Raw genomic sequence first — 26,746 nt, forward strand, 5'->3', positions numbered from 1 at the left:
AGGAGTTGTCACCCAGCTTTCCCTGAAACAAGACCGGCTGAATACTGAAGTGGACGACTCAAGGACTTATATTTAATGGAAATGTCCTTGAAAAATTTTACAGGAAACAAAATGAGAAAAAAAAGTTGCTAATAATAATTCCTTATCACCAGGGAGATATTATCATTGCAGCGGCGTCATGGTGGCCCAGGCGGGCCAAAAGTGTGCAGTGGGCGGAGCGGGAGAGGGTGGGACGGGGAACTATTCAGGAAATACCGGTGACCGGACTAGGCCTGACCGGGAGAAATGACACCATGGTCCGCCGTTGGGAACCATGGCTAAAGTCGCTCACAGCCGGTGAATTGCACGAATACAACAAGTGAGGACAATGTGGAGCCGCTTGGAAGCTTTCCTGCAGCAGGTCGTGGAAACGGTGAGAGGCGTCAGTAATAACCGGGGCCGAGGATTAGTGCGGGCCTGTCCATGACCCGAGCGGACATGTGACGTGTTATTAATGTGTACTATGTCACACCTCCGGTGCCGCCCGGTAATACGAGGTCACGTGATGTCACTTTACGGGAGGCAGCGTATATAATAACTCTGCTACGTGTCAATGTACAACACTGTGCAAACATCTGTCGTGAAGTAAGTGGCCAAGTGTAGGCTTATTGATTTATCATTGCTTTCCGGGAGGCTGTAGATCTGACATCTTTACCTGTGGCTGTCCAGCATGCATGCTGGGAGATGTAGTTTTGCAACAGCTGGACAGCCACAGGTTGGCATCCATTTCTGTAGACAGTGCCCCAAATAGAAGAAATTGGCCCCACAAACAGGGTCAGCCAGAGAATACCCCCATAAACAGTGCCACACAGAGTACCCCCCTAACCAGTGTACCCCCCTAAACAGTGCCAGTATGTACCCCCATAAACCGTGCCAGAGTGTGTACCTCAATATACAGTGCCTACCAGAGTATGTACTCCCATAAAAAGTGCAAGCCGGAGAGTACCCCCATAAACAGTTCAAACCAGAGTGTGTTCCCCTATAAACATTGCCAACCAGAGAGTACCCCTATCAACATTGCCAACCAGAGTGTGCCCCCATAAACAGTTCTAACCAGAGTGTGTGCCCCCATAAACTGCCCACTATATTGTGTACCCCCATAAACTGCCAACCAGAGAGTACCCCCATAAACCGTGCAAACCAGAGTGTATACCAGTGACAGCAAGGGTATGTTCCCCCATAAACCGTGCCAACCAGAATTTCTCATTACATAAATCTTACCAGCAAGACCATTCCCTCAAAAACCGTGTCAGCCAGTGAGTACATTTATACCCAGGCCAAAAGAGCCTCATATACAGTCAACCAGAGTATGTGCCCCTATAAGCGGCACCTGGCAAATAATGTTCCCCCATAAGATGTCACATAGAAAGAGTCCCCGGTCCATACATAATAAGTAAGCCATAAACAATGCTATGTACCCTCCCACAGTACCCTCATAAACCATGCTATGTACCCTCCCACAGTACCCTCATAAACAATGCTATGTACCCTCCCACAGTACCCTCATAAACAATGCTATGTACCCTCCCACAGTACCCTCATAAACCATGCTATGTACCCTCCCACAGTACCCTCATAAACCATGCTATGTACCCTCCCACAGTACCCTCATAAACAATGCTATGTACCCTCCCACAGTACCCTCATAAACAATGCTATGTACCCTCCCACAGTACCCTCATAAACAATGCTATGTACCCTCCCACAGTACCCTCATAAACCATGCTATGTACCCTCCCACAGTACCCTCATAAACAATGCTATGTACCCTCCCACAGTACCCTCATAAACAATGCTATGTACCCTCCCACAGTACCCTCATAAACCATGCTATGTACCCTCCCACAGTACCCTCATAAACAATGCTATGTACCCTCCCACAGTACCCTCATAAACAATGCTATGTACCCTCCCACAGTACCCTCATAAACAATGCTATGTACCCTCCCACAGTACCCTCATAAACCATGCTATGTACCCTCCCACAGTACCCTCATAAACCATGCTATGTACCCTCCCACAGTACCCTCATAAACAATGCTATGTACCCTCCCACAGTACCCTCATAAACAATGCTATGTACCCTCCCACAGTACCCTCATAAACAATGCTATGTACCCTCCCACAGTACCCTCATAAACCATGCTATGTACCCTCCCACAGTACCCTCATAAACCATGCTATGTACCCTCCCACAGTACCCTCATAAACCATGCTATGTACCCTCCCACAGTACCCTCATAAACCATGCTATGTACCCTCCCACAGTACCCTCATAAACAATGCTATGTACCCTCCCACAGTACCCTCATAAACCATGCCAGCCAGTCAAGTGCCCTCAATAAACCGTGCCAGAGAGTGCGCCCAGAAACAGTGCTGGTCAATATCTTCTTACCTCTTCTTCAGCATGTTGGCATCCAATGAACATCAGCTGAAATGGCACAACATTTTACCTGTTACAAGGCATTATTTCCCTTGGCAGCAAAATTCTGAATGTGTTTAGTCCTTCCCACCTGTCATAACGTACAAAAGTCCATAGAACCGATAGTGTGGGGTGAGCCGTCCATGTGGGGTTCAGAGGTAACATCCGTGCGTATGGAGTGACCGCCCCCCAGTACTCGGTGTACGTCTCATCATGTTGTATGTTCATTCTGTATATCGGTGCTTGTCCTATTACAATCCCACAGTTTAATGTACAGCGTTGTGGGAATAAACCTACAGAACCTACTTTTTACATCTGTGTTCTTCCAGCGTGAGCCGGCTCAGGACCTGCTGCATTCCTTCATACAGCACTGGAAAGGGGTGACCCAGTACTACCTAGAAACCAGCGGTAAGTGATCTTATATCCCTATGCGTCTTAAGACCAGCTTACGTAGACATCCTCTGTTGTGCGATCTGCAGGTAATGGGTATCCATATTTGACTACTGTGCCACCTTCTTCTGCTGCCCATGTAGCGAGCAGTCCGGCACAGTATGTCAAGCTCCATTTCCAACCCGGTATAAGAAAATACTCCCTCTAAATGCTGCAGATGGGATTTGCAAACTACTGGATGTCTTTAGAAATAGAATATATAGAGTGTATGTATAGTTTTGCAAACATTTGTTCTACTCCTCCAATACATCTGCAATTAAAAATGTAAGCAACTTTGCAAAAAAAATAAATCTTAATATTGCTCTACAGCTCCTATATGTCTCCATGGTAACAGACTACAAACAAACCCTGTTTGTGGTCTGATCCTCCCTTTTATCTATTGAAAAGAGGGATCATTTTGATTTTTTAAACAAATCAAATTTGTTTGCAAAGTTGCTTCAATTTTAAATTTTAGACGCATTGACCCAATAAACAAAAAAACTGGTTGCAAAAGTATACATACTCTTGGATACCTTCCTGAGTTGTTGTTTATTGTCAAGTTATTAACCCGTTAGTGACCGGCCCATCGTGTTTCTACGTCGGTCACTAACGGGCCTTATTCCGATGCCATAGACTTTTTACGTCGCGGCATCGGAATAAGTAAACAGAGCAGGGAGCTGTCAAATCTCCCTGCTCTCAGCTGCCAGAGGCAGCTGGGGGCGTCCCTGCTCTGCCGGGTGAGATCGATAGTAGTATCGATCTCACCCGTTTAACCCCTCAGATGCGGTGCTCAATAGCGAGCACCGCATCTGAGTGGTTTTGGAGAGAGGGAGGGAGCTCCCTCTCTCCCCCACCGACACCCGGCGATACGATCGCCGAGTGTCTGTGTCTCCAATGGCAGCCGGGGGTCTAATAAAGGCCCCCAGGCTGCCTGGAGTGAATGCCTGCTAGATCATGCCGCAGGCATGACCTAGCAGATGCCTGTCCGTGTTAAACGGACAGGCAGTAATACACTGCAATACAAAAGTATTGCAGTGTATTATAAATGCGATCGCAGAATCGCATATTATAGTCCCCTAGTGGGACTAGTAAAAAAGTGAAAAAAAAGTTTAATAAAGTTAATTAAAAAAAAATTTGAAAAAAATGAAAAACCCAGCTTTTCCCCTCACAAAATGCTTTACTATTAAAAAAACCAAATAAAGTTAAAAAGTTACACATTTGGTATCGCCGCGTCCGTAACGACCCCGACTATAAATCTATTACATTATTTAACCCGCACGGTGAACGCCGTAAAAAAAATAATAAAAAACTATGGAAAAATTGCTGTTTTCTGTGAATCCTGACTTTAAATTTTTTTTATAAAAAGTGATCAAAAAGTCGCATGTACTCCAAAATGGTACCAATAAAAACTACAAGTCGTCCCGCAAAAAAAAAGCCCTCACACAACCGCATCGGTGAAAAAATAAAAACGTTACGGCTCTTCAAATATGGAGACACAAAAACAAATAGTTTTGAAAAAAAAGCGTTTTTACTGTGTAAAAGTAGTAAAACATACAAAAACGATACACATTTGGTATCGTGGCAATCGTAACAACCCGCTGAATAAAGTTATTGTGTTATTTATATCACACGGTAAACGGCGTAGATTTAAGACGCGAAAAAGAGTGACGAAATTTCAGAATTTTTTCTATTCCCCCCCCAAAAAAAAGTTAATAAAAGTTAATCAATAAATAATATGTACCTAAAAATGGTGCTATTAAAAAATACAACTTGTCACGCAAAAACAAGACCTTATACCCCTATGTCGACGCAAAAATAAAAACGTTATAGCTCTTGGAATGAGACGATGGAAAAACGTAAAAAATAGCTTGGTCATTAAGGTCCAAAATAGGCTGGTCATTAAGGGGTTAAATATTATTTTTCAACTCTTTACCTCTGTTTCAAGGAAAGCTGGATAAGGCTTCGTTCACATCAGCGTTGGGGTCCCATTCTGACGTTCCGTCAGAGCTTTCCGTGAGAACGGGACCCTGAACAGACACAAACCGACACATACGGACCCCAACACAGATGTGAACGAAGCCTAACAAGTTGTTTTTTCGCACGTCCTGTTGTAACAGCCTCGTTTTTTGGCACAGATAAGGCTCTGTTCACACTGGGTCTATTCCATTAGGTTTCTGTTGCTCTCAGATGGCCAGAATAGTGTAGTCTGCTGCTCTAATCTAACCTGTAAAACAGTGGCGATCTTACAGACACATTATAAGTCAATGGTATCTGTCATGGCTCCTTTTATAACAGAAATGGCAGTGTGAACAGAACCTAATATTTGCAGTATGTTTTGAAAGCACAATATACAATCTGAAATAACTGTGTTCATGGATGTAACCCGCAGCTCCTTCACCTCGTCAGATCGTTGTGGTTCTATAGGACATGTCAAACTTTCTCTGTCTTTGCAGATGAGTCCTGTCCAGCACGTAACACAGACATCCCATGGCGGCTCCGTCAGCTTCTGGACATCCTTGTGCATGAGGAAAATGAGTTTGGGACCAGAGAAGACCCAGGGAATGCGAATAGCAGCGGACCTGTCGACAACACAGGACCCTGCATGGAGTATCTACTACAACACAAGATACTGGAAACACTCTGCACCCTGGCTAAAGCTGAGGTATTGACACATATCAATATGGAATCAGAGAGTCAACAATTCTGTAGATCATGTAATACGTAGAATCTCATATTTATGGCAAATAGACAGTATATGCCATAAATGTCTGACAGATGCAGGTCCCGGCTCTAGGACCCGCACCTGGACCCTGTCCCCCCTGGTGAGGCGGAGAGGTGGCCACGCATGCGCGCGGCTCTCTCCATCCTGCGGGCGGCTCTCTCTATTCTGTCCGTATTCTCACCTATATCATTCGCGGGCCATACAAAATTATCAACTTAAAAATGACCCTGCTATATTTGGTCAAACCGTTAATTAACTCACCCCTAATGTGTTGGCTGGAACTGCTTCTCTGTGGTGAGGCGTGTGATGTTAGCCGGTATTGATGATGTGTCCGTCAGTCTGGAGCGCAGTCGACTCTTTGCAATGGTAAGTTTTGAAAAGAACTCGCAGCAGTAAGTTGTTCTGACTTACAAACTTAAAGGGTTTTTTCCATCAGGGATATTTATGACATAGTTTGATAGATGCGGGTCCCCACTCTGGAACCCGCACCTATCTCTAGAATGGGGCCCCCAAACCCCGTTCTACCGCTCTGTGTACCCGCTGATTTCTGACCATGAAGAAGAAAAACATCGTGGCACGCAGGGCTAGGCTAATTCCGTAACTCGCATAGTATTGAATAGCAGTTATGGAAGCAGCGCAGCATGCGAGCCACGCTGTTTCCGTATCCACTATTCAGTTCTATGGGACATGCGGAAACAGAGTAGCTCAGCAAACTACGCTGTTTTCTTATTCATGGTCGGAAATCACAAGCTTCAGCACAACCCAAAGAGGTAGAACGGAGTTTAGAGGCCCCGTTCTAGAGATAGATCTGGAACCCAGAGGTGGTCCCATATTTATCTGACATTTGAGATATCCAGTGGATACATCATAAATGCCCTTAATGGAAAAAAACAAACCTTTAAGTCGCCTGCACCTCACTTAGAGTAAGAAGGGCGGGCGGCTGGAGCCAAGGAGGGAATGACAAAGCGGCAGCCAGAATGAGGTCGGGGCGTGCTGTTGCGGGAGTGGTCCAGTCACCTGACTTTAATAGAGAAATCCCTTGCAGTCTAGGGGAGAGAAAGGATTAATAGAAACATCCTTAGTTGTCTAGAGGAGAGAAAAGGTTAGCAGAGACATCACTGGTAGTTTATGGCAGTGAATGGGTTTATAGTAAAGTCCCTGGTGGTCTAGGAGATAAATACCTGGTGTCCAGGTGTTGCTCACCTCTCCAGGCTCCAGCACTGTCTGGTGCAGCTTTATGATGGTTGGGCAGAGCAGTCTGCCTGGTGACTACTACCGCTGAGAGTGGAGAAAAAAATATCTGTTCCACTATCTGGTTGATGCTGATCGTCCTGTGCTCAGGAGCCCCCTCTGAAACAGGTGGCCCGGACAACTGCTCACTTTGCCTCTTCACTCCTGACGTGTGGTCAGGTGACGTGACTGTGCCAGCCCGGGAGTGGACCAGTCCGGTCACCTTAACTCAGGTCAGGTGACCGGACTAGTCCACTCTTGGGCCGGCAGAGTCCAGTCACCTGACCTCACGTCACTGACTCAGGTCAGGTGACCGGACGGATCCAATCTTTGACTGGAACACACCGACCTCACTGAAACCACCGCTGCCGCCGCCAAACTTGGCTCCGTCCGCCCTTCTGCTGGTCCTAAATGTGAGTGAGTAGGGCAGACGGAGCCAAGTAGCGAATGACACGGCAGCAGCGCGGTCTGAGTGAGGCCAGGCTGGACCAAATGATCCTGCAGGCCTTATACATCCTGCGGTCCGGATGTTTCCCACCCCTTCTTTAGGCCTCATTTACACGAGCGTGTGCGTTTTGCGCGCGCAAAAAACGCTGCGTTTTGCGCGCGCAAAAGGCACTTGGCAGCTCCGTGTGTCATCCGTGTATGATGCGCGGCTGCGTGATTTTCGCGCAGCCGCCATCATAGAGATGAGGCTAGTCGACGCCCGTCACTGTCCAAGGTGCTGAAAGAGCTAACTGATCGGCAGTAACTCTTTCAGCACCCTCGACAGTGAATGCCGAACACAATATACACCAACCTGTGAATAAAAAAAGATGTTCAAACTTACCATGAACTGCCTGCTTCCTCCAGTCCGGTCTCCCGGCCGTTGCCTTGGTGACGCGTCCCTCTCTCGTCATCCGGCCCCACCTCCCAGGATGACGCCGCAGTCCATGAGACCGCTGCAGCCTGTGATTGGCTGCAGCCTGTGCTTGGCCTGTGATTGGCTGCAGCCTGTGCTTGGCCTGTGATTGGCTGCAGCTGTCACTTGGACTTAACTGTCATCCCGGGAGGTCGGACCGGAGTTATCGGTAAGTCAGAACGTCTTTTTTTTTTTTTTACAGGTTCATGGATTTTCGGAGCGGAAGTCACTGTCCATGGTGCTGAACCAGTTTAACGCTTTCAGCACCGTGGACAGAGACTGTCTCCTGACGTCGCGTACCCGAACATTTTTTACCGGTTTCGGTCAAAACGAGTTTTGCCGAACCCGGTGAAGTTCGGTGCGCTCATCTCGAATTTGACACTCCGTTTGGATGTTTGTAAACAGAAAAGCACGTGGTGCTTTTCTGTTTACATTCAGGAGTTTGACAGCTCTTGCGCGAATCACGCAGTTCGCACGGAAGTGCTTCCGTGCGGCATGCGTGGTTTTCACGCACCCATTGACTTCAATGGGTGCGTGATGCGCGAAAAACGCACGATTTTAGAACATGTCGTGAGTTTTACGCAACGCACGCGCACTGCGCAAAATTCACGCATCGTCTAAACAGCCCCATAGACTATTATAGGTGCGTACGACACGCGTGAAAAGCACGCGCGTCGCACGCGCGTATAATACGCTCGTGTAAATGAGGCCTAAGAGCGCTACAGGACACCAGGCTGATACATTTTATCTACACTGATACATTGTAGCAAACTATCAGGTCTGGGGGAATTTGTGGTGCTGATATGTGTAGCTGATACAGGATGGCATAGACTAGATACAATTGTAGCAAACTCTCAGCTATGAGAAATCGCATTCCCGATGTTACCATTTATTCACAGCAAGCAGAGATCTTGAAAAGGGCAAGCAACTGAAACACACAGTACATTAGAAAGTGACAGAACTTTTTATTATTTACCTATTACCGGAAAAGTCATGTAAGGATTTTGTAAATGCAAATATAAAAGTACAGGTGTGTATGAGTGGTGGACAGACATCGCCTGCAGTCACGTTGCTGCATTTCTGACTGAAACAGAGCGCATTTACCATGACATGGCCATATAGGTAAGATTACAGATAAGTGACAGGCGACTATGGCTGACGTGTTTACTCCGTCATGTGGTGTATATCTGGATTATTAGAGGACACGTCTTTGTTGTCGTATCCTATTCATTCTATGTTTGTTTTTCATAACATTCTGTTATCTCTGTCTTACCCGCAGTACCCTCCAGGGATGAGACAGCAAGTTCTGCTATTCTTCAGTCGTCTCCTGACCAAGGTGCAGCGCCCCCTGCTGCACTATATCAATGTTCACCGACCCGTACAAGTAAGTTAGAATTCACTCTCGTGTTACACTATGTCGTTTATAGAAACTAAATATTACAAAACGTAAGACCCTTTTAGTGCTCCGGTAAATTGGCTTACATACAGGTTTTAAAGGCCACTTCTATTCACATGTCGTATACCAATAAGCAGCACTTCCCTAATCTGGCCCTCCACCACCCTCCTCAAGGAATACTCCGGAGCAGCAGAAATATGAAACATCTATTTATTTCATGACTTTTTTTGCGGTGCAATAAACATGCATTCTTGGCTCAGCCATGTACGTTTACTGCAATGGGGAGAGGGGCATAAGCCTCATCTAGCAGAGCCCTATCTCCTGTGTGAACTAAGGATCAGGCATGTTGAAATCCAGCATGCCCGATCCATCTTTTTTCCCGACATCTGCCATCAGGTGAGCACAGACACAATAGTGCATTATCGCAGTCCCCTCTGGTGCGGGCCTCACAGATTGGCATCATGGGTGCATATCGTGCATGGGTTTCAAATCAAGGTTGGCAAAGAGCTCCACGATAAATTGACCACGCGGGTGAGTGCTGAACCCATTCTCACATCGTTTTCAGGTTAGAGATTTAATAACAGACAGTTTAGTAATTGTTTGTGCATCTGTTATTTCTATTGGATTGCCTTTTAAAGCCACAATATTATAATAGGGGATTGCATAAATACTGTTGTCTGCTTAATGAGACTTAAAGAGGCTCTGTCACCAGATTTTGCAGCCCCTATCTGCTATTGCAGCAGATCGGCGCTGCAATGTAGATTACAGTAACGTTTTTATTTTTAAAAAACTAGCATTTTTGGCCAAGTTATGACCATTTTTGTAGTTATGCAAATGAGGCTTGCAAAAGTACAACTGGGCGTGTTGAAAAGTAAAAGTCCAACTGGGCGTGTATTATGTGCGTACATTGGGGCGTGTTTACTACTTTTACTAGCTGGGCGCTCTGATGAGAAGTAACATCCTCTTCTCTTCAGAACGCCCAGCTTCTGGCAGTGCAGATCTGTGACGTCACTCACAGGTCCTGCATCGTGACGGCCACATCGGCAGCAGAGGCTACAGTTGATTCTGCAGCAGCATCAGCGTTTGCAGGTAAGATCGACTTAGCTGGGCGTTCTGAAGAGAAGAGGATGTTACTTCTCTTCAGAACGCCCAGCTAGTAAAAGTAGTAAACACGCCCCGATGTACGCACACAATACACACCCACAAAATTACTTTTCAACACGCCCAGTTGTACTTTTGCAAGCCTCATTTGCATAAATACAAAAATGGTCATAACTTGGCCAAAAATGCTCGTTTTTTAAAAATAAAAACGTTACTGTAATCTACATTGCAGCGCCTATCTGCTGCAATAGCAGATAGGGGTTGCAAAATCTGGTGACAGAGCCTCTTTAACCCCTTAATGACCAAGCCATTTTTTAAGTTTTTCCATCGTCGCATTCCAAGAGCTATAACCTTTTTATTTTTGCGTCGACATAGCTGTATAAGGTCTTGTTTTTTTTCCGGGACAAGTTGTATTTTTTTAATAGCACCATTTTGGGGGACATATTATTAATTGATTAACTTTTATTAACTTTTATTTGGGGGTTAAATAGAAAAAAAAATGAAATTTCGCCACTCTTTTTCGCGTCTTAAATCTACGCCGTTTACGGTGTGATATAAATAACACAATAACTTTATTCAGCGGGTTGTTACGATTGCAACGATACCAAATTTGTATCGTTTTTGTATGTTTTACTACTTTTACACAGTGAAAACACTTTTTTTTCAAAATTATTTGTTTTTGTGTCTCCATATTTGAAGAGCCGTAACGTTTTTATTTTTTCGCCGATGCGGTTGTGTGAGGGCTTTTTTTTTTGCGGGACGACTTGTAGTTTTTATTGGTACCATTTTTGAGTAGATGCGACTTTTTGATCACTTTTTATCACATTTTTTTAAAGTCAGGATTCACAGAAAACAGCAATTTTTCCATAGTTTTTTATTACATTTTTTACGGCGTTCACCGTGCGGGTTAAATAATGTAATAGATTTATAGTCGGGGTCGTTACGGACGCGGCGATACCAAATATGTGTAACTTTTTAACTTTATTTTGTTTTTTTTAATAGTAAAGCATTTTGTAAGGGGAAAAGCTGGGTTTTTCATTTTTTTTCACATTTTTTTTTAAATTAACTTTATTAAACTTTTCTGCGATCGCATTTATAATACACTGCAATACTTTTGTATTGCAGTGTATTATGCCTGTCCGTTTAAAACGGACAGGCATCTGCTAGGTCATGCCTGCGGCATGATCTAGCAGGCATTCACTCCAGGCAGCCTGGGGGCCTTTATTAGGCCCCCGGCTGCCATGGGAGACACAGACACTCGGCGATAAGATGAGAGGGAGCTCCCTCCCTCTCTCCAAAACCACCCAGATGCGGTGCATTCTATTGTGCACCGCATCTGAGGAGTTAAACGTGTGAGATCGATACTAATATCGATCTCACCAGGCAGAGCAGGGACGCTCCCAGCCCTCAGCTACGTCTGGCAGCTGAGAGCAGGGAGATTTGACAGTTCCCTGCTCTGTTTACTTATTCCGATGGCGCAACGTAAAAAGTCTATGGGCCAGTCACTAACGGGTTAAAGGGGTTGAGCAGTGAAATAAAGTAGATGGCCTATTCTCAGGATAGGCCATCAATATCTGATCGGTTGAGGTCCGACTTTTGGCACCGCTGACCATTAGCTGTTTGAAGGGGAGGCAGCGCTCTTCCTTCATTTCTTACACAGCTCCATACTGTACAATGCCGACACATTCGGAGCACGGTATTACAGATTTCTTGCATTTAAACAGCTGATCGGCAGGGGTGCTGGAATTCGGACCCCCACCAATCACATATTGATGGCCTATTTATTTCTCCGAACAACTCCTTTACAGGCTATGTCCACTTTCCTACATCCGTCCCCTACTTCTGATAATCTACCAATGTATGTTAGCATAAGTTGGGAACAGACGAAAGAGCGAATGACTGCAGGATCAGACTACACCGGGTTTGTTTGTTTGTCTGTTACCATGGAAATGTGCTGGTCTGCATAGAGCTGTGGACACAAAACGATAGGAAGTCTTTTATTACGACCTATTGCAAAATTGTTTCATTTTTCATTCAAGATGCATTGGGACACTTAAAAAAAGAAATATATCCTTTAATTATAACACATTATTTCTCTCCTTTGGCATATTTGGTGTTATGCAGTTCTATATTACTTTTGTCTTTCTGTTCACAGAAGCTGATTGCACTGGGTGGAGATACTGTTGGGGTCGCAGCGCATAAGGAAGAGTTGCAATTCCTGATTGCTATCTGCAGCAAACTAGAGAAGGACCCATCACTCCTCTGCCATGTCCTAGAGGTATCCCCATGCCCAGACACATTCATAGTGCTATGTTTACAAGTCACATCTGTACTTGAATTAATGGTGCATGCTCATCTCAGACGTTTATGGCACAGCCATCTCCTCGGAACGGGGGTCCCAGGGCCCCATCCCGCCTGGATATGCCATAAATGTCTGATAGATGGGAACACCCCATTTAAAGGGGTTGTCCGAGATAAAATGACTGTGTTAATGCTTGTAATTTATAAATGTAAATACATTTGTAATATACTTACATTAACCAAAGTGGCCCCGTTTCCAGATCCTGCCGTGGGGACCTTGACGGGTGACGTCACTCTCTGGCCGATGTGTTGATCTTCAATTCTTTGTCGGGTATACGACACGTCACTTGTGACGTGCCCTGTATGGGCTGTTTTGTTGTAACGCGCATGCGCGGTCCCTGCTGTTATCCTGAGAACCGCGAGAACAGCAGGGACTGCGCATGCGCGTTACGGGCTGTGCAGCAGAACAGCCCATACACGGCACGTCACAAGTGACGTGTCGTATACCCGACAAAGAATTGAAGATCAACACAGCAGCCAGAGCCAGTGCAGAGAGTGACGTCACCCGTCAAGTACCCCACGGCAGGAGCTGGAAACGGGGCCACTTTTGAAAACGTAAGTATATTACAAATGTACTTACATTTATAAATTACAAGCATTAACACGTAGTCATTTAATCTCGGACAACCCCTTTAAGTATAGGATATCTTTGGATTTATGGTGACTCTGTAGTAGAGTGAATGGGCCTGTGATGTTTTTTTTATATTACAGAGTGAGAATGTGAAGGGCGCCCTGTCTGCGGCAAGCGAGGAAGAAGGAGCAGCAGGATCTAACAAACAGAAACCTAAACAGTCCCTATTCAAAGCTGTGCTGAGACTGTGTCTGTGTCAGGTAACATAATCTAATCCATAGGAGCCCTTTATCTCTACAGCGAAGGGCGCTCAACTATGGAACAACTTGCCACTTCCAAAAAGATATTTACATCCGTTATACCATGTGTTAAATGCAGAAAACAATGACGTTAAGGTGATAAATGGGAGATGGTACACCAGTTTAAGGAACGGTTGGGTAGATGATACAATATTTGCACATAATTGGATTGAATAGGAAAACGATATGGGGAAAATTTCTAGACACAGAGTAGGAGGATATTTGGCGAAATAATTTTAAGATTACAGTTAGCACTTCTTTATGATTTGGTATAGATTTACACAATTTGTAAAGATTTTTTTTATGATGTGGGCAATAAAATACAACAGGCAATCAAAATTGTATTATATATGGACTGTATTACCAATGTAATATAGAGGAGGGGAAACATACAGAGAAGAGAATTCATAGAACAAATCATGTTGCTTATATGGAAATCTATATAATGTGAGTACTTTATCATTAAATTGGTTGTGTTAAAAGAGTCCCCCGATAATAAGCTGATCACATGCCTTACTACAGCTGTGACCCCCAGCGATCAGGTGTGATCTATGGGACATCCTAACAGCAAGTGTTCAATTCTCCTGCAGCGCCACCACAGGGGAAATTAAGTATTAGATGGTGCCTATTTAAAATCAATGGCCTGTCCATGGTTTGCACAGACATGCTGGGTCCTCCAGAGCAAGAGATGTTCTTTGCAGCCACTTTTTACTAATATCTGAGGGTCCTGAATCAGGGAATATGCTCTTTTAACTCTGAGTTCACTGATGTGGTATTTGAAAATTAGTTATCTAAACCACCAACCCTTTTAACCTGTCATCTCTCAGTCACAGACCGGCGGACTGGCAGTGCGTGCAAGGGAGGCGCTCCTCGGGGTTCTGCGTGCAGCTCAGCAGGAGGGTCCAGCGCGTCTCATTGCCCTGAGTGACCTGAGCCAGCAAGTGGCACAACGTCTGTGTGAGCTACACAACGAGATCCCCCTAAGCACTCATCCGTGTGACATTACAGCTACAGATGGTACAGACTGGAGGTCCGAGTAATTCACTATATAAGAAAGCAGGGAATTAATGAGTCACAATGTCATATGTTCCTTGACATTACCTTTGGTTTGCAGGACTCAGGTCAGCAGTGAGGAATACAATGCCATGCCACCTGAAGTGTCCGCTGTCAGGAGGTTTCTCTGTTGGGTTGAATATTGTAATTGCCTCTTAAAGGAGTCCCATCAGGTGAGACCCTTGTACCGATGTAGCCCTGCACATGTAATCGCATATATGGTCATATTCTTGCTATGAACACTGTCGTTTATCCATAGATGATCGCTGTGACGATAGCAGAGTCCATAACAGACTGTTACCTGAGAGGGATTCTCCAAGAGGAACTTCTCCATGTGTTAGTGTCTATGGATAGGTTTGGAAGTGTTGGATGATATTTTTCCAGCTATTTCTAATGCAGCATGTCTACATAAAATGTACCGTGACAGACAGAAAGACGGATCTGCTACTAACCTGGGGGTTACCAAGTTGGTAGCATAGCAGAGTTACCGTGACAGATGTGTTTTCTCCCGTTCCAGATCAGAGCTTCGTATCCTCCGCAGCACTGCTCTCCTTTCTGCAGTGCTCCAGCGCCTCAGCCCTTCCCCAATAACCCAACGACTTCTCAGTTTCCTGCTGGGAGAAGACCGAGGCCCAGAGAAAAGGAGTGACAATGGGTCCCAGCTGCGGGCTCAGCTCATCCAGAGGTGTGACCACTTGTCTGATGAGGTAACAAGTGCAAATGCCTGTCACATTCAGATACAGCACATATAGATGTAGCAAACTTACACCAGATGACAGATGCAACTCTGCAACATCTGAGAGCGCTGCAATTGTCAATACTAGGGATCAACCTTATATTAAAAAATAAAGAGTTATTATGTTTCTACCAAAACAGCCCAAGGCTGGGTTCACACCTGCGTTCAGCTTTTCGTTGTCCTTTTCCATCAGAAGCTCAGGATCTGTTGCACGACGGACACCACTGGCGACCGACAGAAACCATTAACTTTAATGGGTTCTGTCGGATACCCGGTTACAATAGCTCAGCATGCACTATGCTTTAAAGATTACTCTCACATTTCCATATTCCATACCATTTCAAGTCATTTTTACATGGCAAGCGTTTTGGGAATGATAGTGTTTAAAAAAAAATAAAAAAATGGGAGCCAGAATGGCCAGGTAAAGAGTGAATTTCTATATTCACTTCTATGGGGGCTACTGAAACGGCCGAGCAAGCATCCACCTCTCCGTTCATGCTCTGCCTGGATAGGGAGGCTGGTGGCTGCCTCACCAAACAGGTTTTTGGGTTCTTAATATACAGTAGGTGCGTGTGACAATTGTGGGATGTGCCATAAATGTCAGGAATAACCCTTTAGGGTGCCTTAACAGACTTGGATTATGCGTACCATTCGACTCATTTTGATTGTTGCTTATGATCGTCTACATGTAAATACTCGTAGATGACCCTTTCAATATTCGAAATTGCGATTGCAGTATTGTAAAATTTTGATGGTAAGATCCGCAAAGTGCTGTGTACAGTATATGCAATTGTATGATGGTCTGGGAATATAAATCACTCATCTAGACTTTGGTGTCCTTCCTCTGTACCATGTGACTACAATTACAATTTTATCATCATATCGAGAAATCACCACACGTAAACGCACGTCATTTAATTTTTCCAGTAGTAAAAGTTGCGCAAGCGAAAAGCGTTGAATAGCCTGCATTGTTTAACAAATCATTTGAGGTGTTTCAAGGTCATATTAGGATTGTCTATGCAACTGATAAGCTGTCGTGTGTGTATAGCACTGAGTGTGAATGATACTTACAAGGATTTTATGTTTGCTCAGATAAGTCTTACTACATTGCGACTCTTTGAGGAGATTCTACAGTTACCCGAGGAGATCTGTATGTACAGACTGGTGCTACGTAACCTGGAGTCAAGGGGCTACCTGTCTGCAGTCCATGAGGAGAGCCGAGTACACGACAGCGAAGCCTTTGAAGGCGTAGAGTAAGTGGCAGCATTTCTACCTAAGTGTACATATGCAATGGTGGAGTGGAAAGAAGCCATCCCCATTACCGAAAACCATCATTCTGGGTCACTATGAACTCCTATGTAGTTCCCTATGATAATGCGCTTCTTCTCGCCTGTAGTGAGCTGGAGGAAGACCCCTATTTCACAGATGGGTTTCCGGATACAGGCCTGAGGCTCAGTAATGGAAACCAAGACCAAGGTACAGAATCTGCAGGAACAGAGCAGAGCGTCAGGAGGTGAGGACACCGGAAGGTGAATAGAGGATGGAGATAAACCCAGCAAGGGAAAAAATGAAAGTGCCATGAACCTCCTGCCGGTGTTTTACAGCTTCCTGTCACTGTTTCCGGAGGAGATGAAATCTTCGGACTCCGGGTTTGACACTTACCTGCAGGATGCTCAGATACAGGTGAGACGGCTCTACACAGTGTTTGTATTCTGCTCACATGCAGGTCCGGTCCCTACTACTGTTCCAGTTCCCGGCAAGGGATGACATTGTTTATTTGCGGGCTTGTTTTTTGCGGGACAAGTTGTAGTTTGTCATGGCACCATTTATTGTACCGCATAATGTACTGGGAATCTGAAAAGAAATTATTTGTGGGGTGAAATGGGGAAAAAAACTGCGATTACGCCATTTTTTGGGAGGTTTTATTTTTGCGGCATCCATCAGGCGGTAAAAACTACATGCGCACCTTATTCTACAGGTTGATGCGATTACGGCGATACCAAATTTATATGTTTTGTTTTATGTTTTACCACTAAAAAAAACAACAACTATTTGCTAAAAAAAGAAAATCTTTTGTGTTGCCGTATTCTGAGAGCCATAACTTTTTTATTTTTCCGTCAATTTAGCCATGTGAGGGCTTAAACTTTGCGGGGCGAGCTGTAGTTTTCATTGATACCATTTTGGGATATATGCGACTTTTTGATCACTTTTTTTTATTTAATTTTTTTTTTTTTTACAGCTAAGGTGACCAAAAAACAGCAATTTGCGTGTTTTATATATTTTTTATTTTTTTCCGCCGTTCACAGAGCAGGTTAAACAACTCTATATTGTGATCGTTCAGACTTTTACGGAGGCGGTGATACCAATTATCAGTTATGTTAACTTTTATTTTTTTTTAGCATTACTTTAGGGGAAAAATGTGAAAAGGGGGGTTTTTTGAACTTTTAATATTTTATTTTCTTGAAACATAAAAAAAAACTTTATTCAACTGTTTTTTATTTTTTTATTTTTTTATTTTTTTTTTTCAATTCGTCCCCCTGGGAGACTTGAACCAGCGATCATTGGATCGCTTGCATGATATACTGGAATACTAATGTATTGCAGTATATTGTGAGACTGTCAGTCTCCTTTGAAGCCCTGCCAGAGACAGAGCTTTAAAGGAGTACAAAGCTGGCAGACCAGGGTACCTTTATTAGGCCCCCAGGCTGCCATAACAACCATTGTAAATGGCTGATCGCACCGCAGGGGGGCGCGATGACGTGTTTCAGGGGGCGCCCCCCTGATTCTAACAATTTAAATGCCGCAGTCACAATTGACCGCAGCATTGAAGGTGTTAAACGGACGGAATCAAACTGAATTTTGATTCCACCCGCTGTAGTGAGGTGTCAGCTGTGTAACACAGCCGTCACCCGCCGAGTATGGAGCGCGTTCAGCCCATGAGCGCACTCCATACTTCCCCTTGGCGACAGCAACGTGGCATGTCGCCAAGGGGTTAATAAACCATGCCCCGCACCTTGCAATTACAGCCCCTTTATCAACACTACTAAAACAATATCCCCAAACTTTACAACCCCTTAGGCTTCGTTCACATCTGTGTCGGGACTCCGTTCATGGGTTCCATCGAGCTTTCCGTCAGGGGAAGCCGTGAATAGAACCCTGTCTGAACCATAGGATTCTGTTTGCATCACCACTGATTTCAATGGTGACGGAACCGGTGCAAATGGTTTCCGTTTGTCACCGTTGTTTAAGGGTTCCCGTCATTTTGACGGAATGGATAGCGCAGTCGACTACGATATTGATTCCGTCAAAATGACGGAACCCTTCAACAACGGTGACAAATGGAAACCATTTGCACCGGATCCGTCACCATTGAAATCAATGGTGATGCAAACAGAAACCCATGGTTTCCATTTGTTTCAGTCAGGGTTCCCTTCATGGGTTCCCCTGACGGAAAGCTCAGACTGAACGCCTAAACGGAGCCCTGACGCAGATATGAGCGAAGCCTTGAACTGTGGTTGTGGTGGTGAATTTAGTGACATTTGTGGTTTGTGAATGGCAGTGACATCCTTCTCTATTGTTTACACAGTACACAAGCTGCTGTCAACATGCATCATCATGGGGGTGGCCGGTGTCACCACAACCACTAAGCACAGGTCATTCAGCACAGGACGAATTTTACGAGGGTCATTTTCTTCAGGTTCTGCTTGATCGCTTGGGGAGTGTCCTGGACCAGGTAATGTCGCTCCTATATGTCTGTGTAGGTTTTTATAGTAGTGGCAAGTCTAAATCAATTGGTCTTGTTTTAGGTATCTTGACAATTCATCTCTCATTCAATTAATGGTGGAAGCCACTGAGATCAATGGTGAAACCTCCTTTAATATTTCTAAGAAACCATTTGTATTCACCACTACCATATTTTACCTCTATAATTCTGTGTGTCTTATCTGTACCGTGCTGATCTGCACACTGAATGAAAGTACATTAGTCCACTGCAGGACTAGGTGCTCGAAACGGCAGCACGGTCCCGTTCACTCACATTCTTCCATACACTTTTGTTAGCCACATTGAAATGACGTGTCTTTATGTGTATACCACATGAAATAACATTCAATCTGATTTGTATTAATGTCCGTCAAACCACGTTTATCCACTGTTCTGTCTTTCAGCCATATGAAGTGAATCTGCAGGTCACCTCTCTGCTCACCCGTATAGCCCTTTTCCCTCACCCACACATCCAGGAGTATCTTTTGAATCCCTTCATCAACCTAGCCCCGGGTGCACGTACTCTCTTCTCTGTGCTTGTTCGGGTGAGTCATCCAGAGGCATTTTATTTGTGTCAGTATCTCTTTACATTGGGTTTATTAGAAAAAAAATCATAAGAGGCATTATAAATCTTAGAGGGTTTCCGATCTTTAAAAACGATGTGCAGATGACTTAACTGCAGTAAGATCAGTCACTTACTAATGTTCTTTCTGTAGCTGAAATGCCTCTGTAAGGCAGACTCCAATGCAGCCACATGACCTTCCTCTTGGTGCTTATCTCCTGCTTGTGTGACATTCTGTACACTGAACATGTGGTTGTCTCCCCTCTTCAAACACTGAGTGCGTGGTTATCTACCTTCTCCTCCTCCCTACACTGAACATGTGGTTATGTAACCTCTCTCCCATCCGTACACTGAAGGGATCGTGTTTCACATGCTGGGCAGCAGAAATTGCAGAGTCTAGTAGTAGAACACCAGAGCTGTGTCTCAGTAGCAGGCAGTTTATAATTACAGCATTACCTTACACATTGTAATAGAGGGGCATGCAGGCTGCTGTAAATCTATTCAATGTCTGTGAGAGGAAAAAGGAATCATGGGAACTGTAGTCTTTTACATGGTTATCCCACCCACAGATAGCCCTGGCAGTATCACAATAACAATACTGCGCAGAGCTGGGTAAGATAATAAAAATGAAAAAAGGAGAAAACGACAACTGAGCTACGGTAGCATCATCTGGTGACTAGTCAGACACATATAGGTACTTTATTGTATTTTTTCAGGGGGAGACCTGCTCAAAAAAGGCTAAATTAATCTTTAAAAGGGAGTTTTCTAGCTTACAACCCTTTTAAAGGTCAATTTAGCCCTGCTCCATCTGATCCCCTCACTGTTGCTCCCCTCCTTTGTGTCTATCCCCCTTTTACTTATCTCTTGTATGGATGTCTGTTATTACCTGTAGGTGGTTGCTGACCTCGCTCAGCGGTCTCAGCGAATATCAAATTTCCAGGAGATGCTGCGACTGGTCAGAAGACAATTGACAGGGGAAACCCCTCTTGAACCGTGAGTATATCTTACGTATTCCAAATTGTCAATTTCAAATCGTTGATTCCTTGAGAGCGTAAGATCCCACTAGTCCACATTGTGTGCAATGAAGCTCTGCCTTGGAGAACCTTTTAAAGGGGTTGTCTAATTTAGAAAAACTATTTGATGTACTCTCTTAGCGAATACGGTCCTCTGTTCAGGATTCTCACCTCTTGGCAAGCGCGGAGAGTGGTTGCAAAGAGCGTCTCTCGCTCTGGAGGACCTGTCCTGCATTTCACAGACAACCTACTCATTTGAATGATCACTGTGTAATGCTTAATTTCCCCTGTGGTGGCGCTGCAGGAAAATTAAACACTTACTGCCATGTTTCCCCACAGATTACTGATCGCTGCGGGTCCCAGCAGAGGGAAACTATGTGATAGACTTATTGTCAATGGTCCCTTCTAACAAGTAGGAATTGTCTAAAGAGGAGAAACCCCTCTAAACATATTAGGGAATTGCATTTACACAGCTGTATCCGGGATCCATGATCCTTTTGTGTTTTTTATTTTTTTGCCAAACAAATAGAAGAAATTATTTTTTCAAAGAAGTCGTATTAATATACCACGCTCTAGAATCTGTCCCGGTTTCTTGTAAAAACTTGTGAAAAGGAACACCGACCTCACATACGGCCATATGATCGCATGTAACACAGCAGACAATGGCTATGAATATGTCATCAAGCTGCTGTATTTAGCAATATTTCTCCCTTCAGGTTGGGACATGAAACTCTGTGCAAAGGAGTCGTAGTCCTGGAGGAGTTCTGCAAGGAGCTGGCGGCGGCAGCCTGTGTGACCCACCATCCGCTCCACGTCTAACTCTAGAGTGACACTAATGTAACCTGGAAACAGACATGAATTCAAGTGCAATAGATCTAAAGTCTCCGTTGTGGAGACACCTAAGACTATGTCTCTTTTTAACCTTATTGTGCCTTATTTCCAAAGCCCCGGCTTCCCCTGGAGCTTGGAGGAGCTGGGCCTCTTCCGTTTTATTGTAATAATATGACAGCTTTTTGGGCTACCACAATGATGGGGTCTATTTCACCAGCTCTCACAGCCCCCTAGTGGCTGTATTGGTAGGTGCTGCAGAATCTTTGGTTTACGTACCGTGCAGCTACATTAACTTCATCCTGTTTGTACCATTTCTTTTATTCATTTTAACATGCAGTGTGTGTGATTGTTGGCTTTTTTCTTCTTCATTTCCAGTTATCCGGTGGTCAGTTGTACAATCGCCCTCTCTAGGGGGCAGTTAGTTTGGCATTTGCTTCTGATATTTTCCCTTCCCTCGCATACAGTTCTCTTTGTACCTCTTCCGTCCTTCCACTGAGAACCTCACTGCTCCATGTAAATAAATGTGTTTATGTGGATGTCCTTTTTCTTTCAGTTTATCCATCGTCCTACAGGCAATTGTGGGAGTAAACAAAATGTCAGCAAAACCACTTGATAGATGTGGCAGCCTCATCCCAAAATGGATTGTATTGATATGAGCCTAGCATTACAGCCAGGAGACGGGCACACCTGGGGAGATTCATAAAACGAGAACAACTTAAGGGCGGATTTACACGAACGTGTAATACGTCCGTGCAACGCGCGTCGCACGGACCTATGCTAGTCTATGGGGCAGTGCAGACTGTCCGTGATTTTCATGCCGCATGAGTCCGCTGTGTAAAACTCACGACATGTCCTATATTTGTGCGTTTTTCGCGCATCACGCACCCATTGAAGTCAATGGGTGCGTGAAAATCACGCGCAGCTCACGGAAGCACTTCCGTGGGACGCGCGTGATTCGCGCAACAGCAGTCAAAAGTATGTTTGCAAACAAAAGCACCACGTGCTTTTCTGTTTACAAACATCCAAACAGAGTGTCATAATGATGGCGGCTGCGTGAGAATCATGCAGCCGCGCATCATATGGTGATGACACACGGAGCTGTTAAGTGCCTTTTGCGCATGCAAAACACCGCGTTTTTTGCGTGCGCAAAAACGCACATGCTCGTGTAAATCCACCCTAAAGCAGTGGTGTCACCACCTAGTGACCAATCCGATTATGACTCCTTTCTCTACTACGGTACTATGGAAAATGATATCAGTGACCTGATTGGTCACTATAAACAATAGTTTTTTTGTGAATTTTTGCTCTGCAATACTCACATGCTGATTATATCCCACAATATAGCAGAGCTAACTACACACAATGCTTAACCAGTTCAGGACCGGGCTATTTTGAGCCTTCAGGACCAGACGCCGTTTAGCCATTTTTAGCACGCGTTCGTTAAATGGCTATAACTTTTTTTATTTGTTGGGCTAACGACGTGATTTTTGCGATGTTTTTTCCGTAGACAATGCAGGTTTCTTTTTTTTATCGTTTTTATACACCTTTTTGCTATTTTAGAACTTTTATTCATAAGGTTTGAAAATAATAGTAAAAAAATACACTTTTTTACGTTTCAGCTATTTTTTGGGGTAATAACATAGTTTTACCCTAAAATAGACCTTTTATTTGTGATCGTCATTGTCTACTGTAAATATTAATATATTACATGTCTATATTAGGGTAATTGGGTCCGGGCTATCGTTACGACAATGATTGGCAGGAGGGGAACCGTTTTCTTTGGCGTGGGTATTTTATGTGTACTTATTATAAAAAAAAATTGCACTTTACTTTACTATTTTTTTTATTACTATGGTCTGTCCCTCAAAGGTCAAAAAAGACCTTTGGGGAACTTTATATATATTTTTTTCTTTCTTTTACACCATGTTTCTGCGCCGCAGCCCCAGTTACAGGGGAAATCAGCCCTCTCATAGTGACCATTGTCACTAATAGGGCTGTGCTGGGTCTAGTAAGACCCAGCAGCAGTCTGTCAGTAACGGCATCCCAGCGATCATGTGGCCAGTCACATGAACACCGGGAGGAATAGAGACAGCTGCGGCGGCCGCTGCCTCTATTCCTATACATAGCGCACATTGAGCGCTGTGTACAAGCGATCAGAGAAGACAAGAAGCAGCGAAAGCTGCTTCTATCTTCTCAGGGTCCCCGGCAGTCACTGACAGCCGGAGACCCGGCATTCAGCTGTCCGATCGCGCGGGCAGCAAGCTAGAACCTGAGCCGTAAAAAGTCTATGGCTCGGGTTTTAAGGACCCTGACCGCTGGCCGTAAAAACACAGCCAGCGGTCGGGAACCAGACCAGTTAAAGCTTATCTTAACTTTTCATGTGACTTTTTAGAACAAGGTTTCACATGTGTGTACATGAGGAATAATATTTCTGGCCATTATATGACTTGTATTCTTAAATTTTTAGCAGTTTTCCCCTCTGCAGGCTCTATCTCTAATTCTCAGTTTTCTCTAAATTCATCAGCGAAGCCTGACTGCTATCATGTCTTCTATACACAGCACACTTAGGCCTTATTCAGACGAACGGGAAATACGTCCGTGCAACGCGCGTTATTTTCACGCGCGTCGCACGGACCTATATTAGTCTATGGGGCCGTGCAGACATGTGCGTGACTTTTACTCCGCGTGAGTCCGCTGAAAAAAAGTCACGACATGTCCGTTCTTTGGGAGTTTTTCGCGCATCACGCACCCATTGAAGTGCGTGATTTGCGCAACAGCTGTGACAAGGATGAATGAAAACTGAAAAGCACCACGTGCTTTTCTGTTTACAAACATCCAAACGGAGTGTCATAATGATGGCGGCTGAGCGAAAAGCACGCAGCCGCGCATCATATGCTGAGGCCACACGGAGCTGTTAAGTGCCTTTTGCGCAGGCAAAATGCCACGAATTTGCGTGCGCAAAAACGCCACGCTCGTGTGAATCCAGCCTTAGAAGAAGAGATTCTACTATGGAAGGCATGTCTGTGTCTCTTTCACTTCTCCCTGCTCCCCCTCTCCCTAGACTTCTATGGTAGTGTGTGTGTGTGTGTGTGTGTGTGTCTCTCTCTCTCTCTCTCTCTCTCTCTCTCTCTGCGCTCCCCTCCCCATGGACTTTTATGGGCAGCATGTCTGTGTAAATTTTTCTGTGCTCCCTTCTTCCCCCTCCCCTCTCCATAGACGTCTATTGGCAGGCAGCGTAGCAACAAACCCCCACTTTCTGCAGTCCGTCTTCTCTATTCTGTAACTAGGGACAGATTTTGCTTGACAACAGGGGGTGGAAAGCAGATTACCGGAATGGAGACACCTAGTGGCAGTAACTTCACACAGAATTTGAATTGATAAAACAACAAAATTATAACAGTAAGTTTTTTTTTTTTTCTTTATCAAAGTTTATTGAATTTTCAGTACAAACAAATAACAACTTCAGTGCATTTGAACGAGTGGCAGTTCAACTGAACCACTTTAAATTAAATATTTGAATACAATGCAAATGCAATACATAAAGAGTGTATACATTGTCCGCATCAAGAAATGTACATTAGCGTAAGAACCGTTCAATGAGGAACAAATAAACACAAGAATTAGTACAATATAATCAATCTGATATATTATATGAAATAGTGCAAGAATAAGAAACAAGGGGGGAGAAAAGAAAAACAAAATAAACGGAGGAAGAAGGAAGGAAAGCGGGACAGGTAAGGTGTATAGTGGAGAGGGGTGGCCTCTAATCAAGACGTACGACCGCCAAAGGAAATTTAGGTGTGTTCTTCCAGCCAACGTGGAAGGGCTTCGCTTTCCGCAAACAGAATCCAGCTCCTCCATGTAGCCATGAATCTGTCTCGTTTGCCATTGTCTCCTGCCAAGAGGCCTTCCATTCTCATGATATGAGTTAATTCGGTTACCCATTCACGGAGAGAGGGGCATCTCATGGATTTCCAGTGTCTAGGAATCACGCACCTAGCTGCAGTGAGAAAGTGCCTGAATATACCTTTTTTCAAGGCTGTGACGTTGCCTGGCAAAAGGGACAGTAGTCCAATGGCAGGTTCAATAGGAGTCTGAGAATCAAACAGCACATTATATAGTTCGAATATGTTAGTCCAAAATGGAGATAATCTGGGACATTCCCACCATATGTGCAACATGGTTCCCAAAGCGGAAAGGCAGCGCCAACATTGGTCAGACACGGAGGGAAAGGCTCTATGTAACAAGACCGGGTATCGATACCAACGGGTGAGAATTTTTAAAATTCTTTTCCTGTGTGTAACAGGCTGATGGCAGTTTATGGGTGAGCAAAAAATTTTTTGCCAATCCTCATCCTGTATATGAAACCCCAGTTCGCGCTCCCATGCCTGTACATATCTAAGTTGAGACAGCTCAGAGCAGTCACGTAGAAAGACATGCATTGTTGATAACAGTTTGGTCGGTATAGAGGGTATCAGTAGAAAGACTTCCAATGCTGTTTTGTCTAAGGTGATAGCCTCATTGTCTGGGAAAGAGGAAATGTATGCCCTAAGCTGTAGATACTCCATCCAAGATAGTCTTTTGTGAGGACACGATTCCCTCAAGGACAGTAAAGTGGGGAGCTCATGAGTGTCAGTAAGTGTAGAAGCTAGTCTGACATTGTCCTGCTTCTTCCAAGAAAGAAATTCCTCGACTCCCACTGCCGGTGTAAAGTCTGGATTGTCAAATAAAGGAGTAAAAGGACCAGGACAATGGGTTAATTTAAGCGCCGCCGCATCCCTATCCCAAGCCACTAAAAAATTTTGAGTTAACAATGGTAGCATGGAGGTATTTCTGAGCTGTTTGGCCGTCCAAGGGAGAGATGTTAGTCGCAAAGGGGAAATTTCAAATTCCAAGCGGACCCATTGTTTGTGAGTAGATGATCTAAACCAGTCAGCGATTCTCATCAACAATGCTGCAGAGTGGTATTTTTTAAAATCTGGTAGCCCCGCCCCTCCCTCCGATTTTGGTTTGCAGAGCACTTTCAGGCTTATTCAGGGTTTTTTAGGTCCCCAAATAAATTTATTTATGCTTCTATGTAACTGACGGAAGTAGGGTTGAGTTGCCAGAATCGGAACCGTCTGAAATAGATATAAAAATCTAGGCAAAATGTCCATTTTTACCGCATTGATTCGGCCAAACCAAGAAAGGCGAGCCGAGGAGTACTGCTCCACATCTTTCAGTGTGCGATGCAATAGAGAGGTGTAGTTCAGACCGAACAACTCTGTCAAATTCGTTGGAATATTGATTCCCAGATACTTTAGAGATTCTTGCTGCCA

General features: G+C 44.4%; 1 protein-coding gene across 1 annotated transcript; it reads left to right on the top strand.

Annotated features, from left to right (window-relative positions):
* The first annotated feature begins 205 nt into the window (after positions 1-205).
* Positions 206-25,062, top strand: FHIP2B (FHF complex subunit HOOK interacting protein 2B). The gene is made up of 17 exons (XM_075858856.1): positions 206-412; positions 2,791-2,869; positions 5,344-5,552; positions 9,023-9,127; positions 12,396-12,518; positions 13,313-13,432; positions 14,299-14,501; positions 14,586-14,697; positions 14,784-14,860; positions 15,042-15,231; positions 16,353-16,513; positions 16,657-16,773; positions 16,865-16,943; positions 18,847-18,993; positions 19,427-19,567; positions 20,477-20,577; positions 21,314-25,062. The coding sequence occupies exons 1-17, from the start codon at positions 368-370 to the stop codon at positions 21,414-21,416; spliced, it is 2,112 nt and encodes a 703-aa protein (XP_075714971.1). The 5' UTR covers positions 206-367; the 3' UTR covers positions 21,417-25,062.
* The last annotated feature ends 1,684 nt before the right edge of the window (positions 25,063-26,746 follow it).

The sequence above is a fragment of the Rhinoderma darwinii genome, chromosome 3 (genome assembly GCF_050947455.1).
Source record: "Rhinoderma darwinii isolate aRhiDar2 chromosome 3, aRhiDar2.hap1, whole genome shotgun sequence".
Lineage (NCBI taxonomy): Eukaryota > Metazoa > Chordata > Amphibia > Anura > Rhinodermatidae > Rhinoderma > Rhinoderma darwinii.

What these genes read in the sequence shown, in the direction of transcription:
- FHIP2B (XM_075858856.1), top strand. Translation starts at nt 368, where the DNA reads ATGTGGAGCCGCTTGGAAGCTTTCCTGCAGCAGGTCGTGGAAACG. An exon ending in GTACTACCTAGAAACCAGCG is followed by an intron (nt 2,870 to 5,343) that starts GTAAGTGATCTT and finishes CTGTCTTTGCAG; the next exon opens with ATGAGTCCTGTCCAGCACGT. An exon ending in TCTTAAAGGAGTCCCATCAG is followed by an intron (nt 14,698 to 14,783) that starts GTGAGACCCTTG and finishes GTTTATCCATAG; the next exon opens with ATGATCGCTGTGACGATAGC.